The sequence below is a fragment of the Sorghum bicolor genome, chromosome 3, assembly GCF_000003195.3.
Source record: "Sorghum bicolor cultivar BTx623 chromosome 3, Sorghum_bicolor_NCBIv3, whole genome shotgun sequence".
Classification (NCBI taxonomy): domain Eukaryota; kingdom Viridiplantae; phylum Streptophyta; class Magnoliopsida; order Poales; family Poaceae; genus Sorghum; species Sorghum bicolor.
The window spans coordinates 48690511-48697386 of NC_012872.2; the positions used below are offsets into that span (position 1 = coordinate 48690511).

Below are 6876 nucleotides of genomic sequence, written 5' to 3' on the forward strand. Positions count from 1 at the left end.
AATATACTGATCTTTACTTGTTTTGCAATAGAATTGTTGTTGAATAGGTTATCACCATTCTTGTGCGCGTGCTTTTGTCAAAAGAAGTCGAGAAAAGAAGATAAGTATCACAAGAGCTGAATGATTGCCACATTGAAATATATATATATATATACTACTGATGATTCTGCTGCAGACACACGGCGTGGCCAGTTTATATGCCAAGACCTATCTTTTTCCTTTCTGCCTTAGGATGCTCCTTTGCCTTTACATCCATGCACAAAATAGATCTTGCCACATGAACACAAAAGCAGATAGATGCTGTTAGAATAACTTGGCCACCGGGAAACATGGGTATTTGGTCCCTTGAAAGCCCATACATACTCTACCGGTCGCTGCAGCTAGCGCAGACGGTGGCAAGGATAACAGCTAGGTACCTATACAGCAGGCCAGTTGGCGCGTCTACACCTGCATATGCTCAGGGAATTATATTATCATATGCACCTCTCCCTCCTCGGTGATGAAAAAAGTCGGAAAAAAAGGCAAAGAAGCTTCAAGGAGATGGCCACCACCATACATATTGATCATACTTGCCCGGCCCACAAATATTTTTTCCCAGGAATAAGCTCACATGAATGTTGCTCAGGGCCGGCAGAGCTGGATGGCAAGAACCTGCCCTGGCCGCCAGGCTTATATAAACCCAGCCCCTCCTGCCCTAGAGCATACATACATCCTCACCACCATCATTGCAGCAAGCACTGAAGCAAAAAAAGCCCAAACCAATCAAGCCGAATAGGGCACTCGGCAAAGGCTCCGTTTACACTAGTGCTAGGTGCAGAGCAGTGTGCTTGATATACAGCTAGCTTTCGTACTGATCAGCACCAAGCAAGCAAGCTAGCTAGCTGTTGAGGAGGTGTGTGAGGTCGGTCGTCGTCGATCGAGATGAAGAAGGGCTCAATGATGGCCTTGTTGGTCCCTCTGGCTGTTGCGCTCCTCTTGTCAGGTCCATCGTCGTTGGCAACGGCGGCATCCGGCGGCGGCGGCCCTGTGGAGTGGGGGAAGCTGGACCCGCACTTCTACGACCAGTCGTGCCCTCACGCGCAGCACATCGTGGCGTCCATCGTGGGGAAGGCGCATTACCAGGACCCGCGCATGGCCGCCTCCCTCCTCCGCCTCCACTTCCACGACTGCTTCGTCAAGGTACATGCATCGTCTCTTCTCCTCCTGCTGGTGAAGTCGTCGTCGACGATGCTGCACATAGATATGCTGTATACTTAGTTGTAAGATATACTTGCAGGGCTGCGACGCGTCGCTGCTGCTGGACAGCAGCGGGTCCATCGTGAGCGAGAAGCGGTCCAACCCCAACAAGGACTCCGCCAGGGGCTTCGAGGTCATCGACGAGATCAAGGCCGCTCTCGAGGCTGCCTGCCCGGGAACCGTCTCCTGCGCCGACATCCTCGCGCTTGCTGCCCGCGACTCCACAGTCATGGTATATGGTTAACCGCATCAAGCTTTCATATATCGATCAAACCTTTTCTAGTTTTAGAGCCTTGTTTAGTTCATCTCAAAACCAAAAACTTTTCAAGATTCTCTGTCACATTGAATCTTGTGGCATATGCATGAAGTATTAAATATAGACGAAAACAAAAACTAATTACACAGTTTGCCTGTAAATCGTAAGATAATCTTTTGAGCCTAATTAGTTTATGATTTAGATAATAATTATCAAATAAAAATAAAAGTGCTATAGTACCTAAACCAAAAAAAATTTGGAAACTAAAAAAGGTCTCATTAGCTTCTTTGATGTGTCTTTTTTTAGTATATACTAGTCATCAAGAGTTGTTTTGTTACCTGTCCACCACATAGCTAGCTAGCTACTACATGAACAAAATCGTCTAGTCCAGGATTTTTCTCCCTCCCATATACTGTAGTGTCGGTGAGCATAGCTAGCTTGGATGGACTTTATACAAGGAGTCACATTTCCATGTCATCGCATCGCATCTTATCTGTACCACAAGGCACATGCAAAAAAACCTTTAAGTTTGTTGTGTAGTGTAGCTATATATATAGCTTTGCTGGGCCCATGCATGCACTGATATGATGTGTCCTCCATTTCTTCACTGCCTGTACATAACATACCCAATCGGCCGGCACTGCTGAATGCTAGCTGATGATGTGCTTTGTGTCACCCACCGTGCGTGTAAAGACGAGAGACAAAGTTCATGTGAGGGGCACGGTGCTCGGTAAAGCGGCGCCAATGTGCTAGCTGTTTCAAAGTGATGGCATCTCATGCATGTCACGGGAGAAAGGCAGTCAAATTAGTAAAATTGAAAGGGCCTGTCAGTCTGTGTACCATCTCTACATTGTACACTCTGTAGTACGTAGCCAATTTATAGTATGTGGTAGCTGGGTTCACATGAAAGCTAATAACAGGCTATGGGCGTGGTACAAGTAAACTAAGGACCCTTTCGGTTAGCCAGAAACAGAGCTAGGAACTATTAATTCCGGCTTATTAACATTATACAAGTTAGTGAACCATTCCAACTAATAATCATTTTAGGGACTCATTATTCCTGAATAACCGAACGAGCAGTAAAACAGTGCGTGTAGATGGTAGATACGACGAGTAGATGAGGAGGTTGTTTTTCATGAGTCTCATGACTGCCAATACTCTCGTCCCTGACTTATATATTGTGTGTGAATGAATAATTGGAACCAAAGCACCAATAATTCCAATCACCATAAAACTAAGCATGACCATGCATTACACCCGTGGCATATATTGATGCAGACTGGCGGGCCTGGTTGGATCGTGCCGCTGGGGCGGAGGGACTCCCGTGGCGCCAGCGTGCAGGGCTCCAACAACGACATCCCGGCTCCCAACAACACTCTGCCCACCATCATCACCAAGTTCAAGCTCCAGGGCCTCGACATCGTCGACCTCGTCGCACTCCTCGGTACGTTGCCTAGCTGCTAGCTTGTCTTCTCACGATTTCAGCCAGACGTGAGCTATGGCGATAAGACTAGGCTAATTGGTACTGAAATGTACTTATGTCGTCTTGAATTCGCACGCCACGTTGTTGAAGCTGGACGGGTGTGAGCCAGTATAGTTCATGAATAGTGTTCTTGCTGTAGTACGTCAAAACTTGCCTAGCTATATGCAGAAATAAGGCATACAAGCAGGAGCACGTATATATCACCAACCGCATTGATATAAAAGTTTAAACCCTACCATGTATAGGAGCTAGGAGGAAGACAACTAGTCTCATCATACACCAATTATTGCACAAAACTAAAGACATAAGAGCCACTCCAAAAGATTGTCTAAAGCTTTCCTAAAAGCTAGAAATAGAGATTTTAATAAAAAATTATCCTCCAACAGCTTGTCTAAATGGTTATGTAAATATAGCTATCTTTTATTCTGGATTTTTCGCTAGCAAAAAACAGAAGATGAAGTGGTTCTTTAGAGAGTGCGCATGGAGAGTGAAGCAATATAAAAAGCGATTTTTATGAAAATGGTTCTCTAAATGATGACTTAGAGAGTGAGATTTGTAAAGACTCTTGGAGATGCTCTAAGGCCTTCTTTAGTTCACCCCAAAATCCAAAAACTTTTAAAAATTCTCCATCACATCAAATATTGCGGCACATGCATGAAGCATTAAATATAGATAAAAAATAACTAATTACACAGTTTGTCTGTAATTTGCGAGACGAATCTTTTAATTCTAGTTAGTCTATGGTTGGACAATAATAAATACAAACAAAAGTACTAAACTTCATCGAACTCCCTCGCAATGTAGGGATGATACCGAACAAAATTCAGGTCTGCATGGTGCATACACATACGATTAGTTATCGCAAAGTTTCCAAACTAGCCCCCCCGGTCCGGTTAATTAATTTGCATGATTCTGCACAAGCATTTAGCATATTCATGATGATGCAAAAGGATCACATATATAATAATTATAGTAGTAGCGGCAGAAAATCAATTAAGGATACTCTCTACTGAATTATTTGCTCTGGCTGCAGGTAGCCACACCATCGGCGACTCCCGGTGCACCAGCTTCCGGCAGCGCCTGTACAACCAGACGGGCAACGGCCTCCCAGACTTCACCCTAGACGCGTCCTACGCGGCGACGCTACGCCCACGCTGCCCGCGCTCGGGGGGTGACCAGAACCTCTTCTTCCTCGACCCCATCACGCCCTTTAAGTTTGACAACCAGTACTACAAGAACATCCTCGCCTACCATGGCCTCCTCAGCTCCGATGAGGTGCTCCTCACCGGCAGCCCCGCTACTGCCGACCTTGTCAAGCTCTATGCTGCCAACCAGGATATCTTCTTCCAGCACTTCGCGCAGTCCATGGTCAAGATGGGCAACATCTCGCCGCTCACGGGGGCCAATGGCGAGATCAGAAAGAACTGCAGGAGGGTTAACCACAGCTGACCGATCCATCGGCTCAACGTGATAACATTGGCCGACTGCCAGTTGCTTATTATGCATGTCTCAGCTCTCCGTGTTTGGTTGGTTGGTTTGTTGATTCAGTGGCCACATCTTGCTGAGATTTATTATTTGTTTTCTTCAAACTGTATGAATTTTCCTTGTCCATGCGTTGTTTTCTTTCAAAATTGTTGCTCTTGTTAGAGGATTCTATTTTCGATTGTACCTTGGATTGGAGGTACATTATAATATATGTTTGTTATATATCAGTTCCAGTCAAGAAAATTTGGTGAATAAACTAGAATTTTTAGCCAACACTTTGAAGTGTCTTATAAGGCCTAAGTTATTTGGTTTGGGTAATTGAATGAGAATGAGTGGACTAATTGACGGGGACAGAGTTCCCTATCTTCCCTTAGGTGGAAGTAATTATTGATTTAGCGAAGATGCGACACATCGATCCGGCTTCAGATTAATAGAGACTCGAATCCTACACCCTTAGCATCATGTCTCATCTAGTTATCAATCATGTCACAATCTGGTTGATCCTGCCGAGAAGGCTAATCCCTATTGCAAACCGAGTAACATAAGCAAGAACAAGATAGAACTGAACTCAAGCAAACTGACAATTGTTGATATATGATTAAGCTCTCGAGTATGGGACAAATTGATGAAAGATGACTATTAAGAAACAGATTGATCTGAAGTAAAGCCCAAAACCTAACACGGGTGCCTACTATTGATTAATAGTCTAAGTGAAAACCAAGGACCCCTATTTGCATATCTGAGTCTTAACATATTACAAGGCCCAAACGGCCCAATAGACGGCAATGCAGCACCCTGATTGATTTTGGATGTAGAATTGTTTCGATGATTTCCATTGACCCTGATTGAACTTTTACATGGGACCAGTGTCATTGGTTATCTTATGAAATTTTCTATCCATCCAAAGATAGATCATCAACAATAGAGTTGGTATGCGTTCTGGGTGTCTTTTTACTATAGGCTACACCTAGAGTCCGATATGTACTCGAACTTGACATGGATTGGACCTCCAACTTAGCTCGGATGCCCTTGCTTGCATCCATCTTTCTTTTAGGCTTGTTTAAGTCAAGTGAGAGTTTGTGCTTGTTACTCTTAATGATCGGGATCACCTTGATATGGCTCGGTGATGATCAGGAGCTTGGTGATCACCAGGTGGAGACTATAGGTGGCCTAACTCATGGTGTAAACAATTTTGGGTGATTCACCATGTTGGATGGTGAACAATCAATCCGTAGAGAGAACTTAATCCTTGTGCCGATCAAGGAGGAGTGTTACCCTTGCGTGGGTGCTCCAATGGAGACTAGTGGGGAGTTTGACTCTCTGATACCTCAGCAAAACATCATCATGTTGATTTCTCTCTCTTTACATTCTGCCAGGGGTGAAGGATCCCAAATGGCAAGTGTTGACATTTCTTATCATTGCTTAAGTCATGTTGTCATCCCTAACACAACACCAAAAAATATGGTTGTACTTATGATCATAGCACTATAGAAAATGAATAAAGGTTATCTGCAAGCGCACAGATAAAATACACCCGTTGTAGCATTTCACCCAGGAAAGTTTCAGGTATCGTTATTTATAATTTTACCACTGGGAAAGCACTTGAAGGTATATAGAATAAAAGCTATAGATTACACTTGTGATAAGAGTTCCACTAGATCAATACTCAAAATAGGGATCAATCATATCATAAATAAAGGATAATTAATAACAGATTAAGGTAATCCTGAAAGAGGTTCCACCGAGCATTTTCCTACATGGGCATGACTCTAGAAAGAACTAGAAAATAGAGACTAACTCCTAGGGTTATTCTAACTATAGGCCATTGAGCTACATTGATTAGTGCAATTACATTTAGCAATCATGGTCAGGATAATCTAATATTTATACTCAGGGGACATTGCTAAGGTGGGTTAGGAACAGAGCAAGACATCATCCTACAACCTAAGCCTTACAAGTCCTATATTCAGGGAGTGGACTACGGAGGACTCAACGAAGCTATAATGGTCACCTTCTCGATCTACTACATGGCCTAGAATATAGAAGGCACTCGCAGATAAACAATGTATAAGCATCACGCTTACACAATATCTACCACCCACCCGTTGATCATCAGGATGAGCGTTGTACGAACAAGAGCATAAAGACAAAACTACTCCAACTATATAAACATATAATCAACGTAGGCAACAAGCATTACAATTATGAACATAGAATTATAACAAGTCATGTTAAGTATTTGACTCACACACGAACTAGACTAGGAACTAGATGAAAACATAAACTAAACAATGAACTAGATGAACTAGACCAACTAGACAAGATCATGATGAACTAGACAATGAACTAGACGATCTAGTTGATGAACTAGAATAACAAAAGATGAACTAGAAAATAAACAAAATGAACCAGAAGA

At 43.3% G+C, this 6876-nt stretch overlaps 1 protein-coding gene across 1 annotated transcript; it reads left to right on the forward strand.

Moving 5' to 3' along the window:
- On the forward strand, window positions 630–4716 carry LOC8074985 (peroxidase 72). The gene is made up of 4 exons (XM_002455715.2): window positions 630–1179; window positions 1277–1468; window positions 2771–2936; window positions 4009–4716. The coding sequence occupies exons 1-4, from the start codon at window positions 922–924 to the stop codon at window positions 4422–4424; spliced, it is 1032 nt and encodes a 343-aa protein (XP_002455760.1). The 5' UTR covers window positions 630–921; the 3' UTR covers window positions 4425–4716.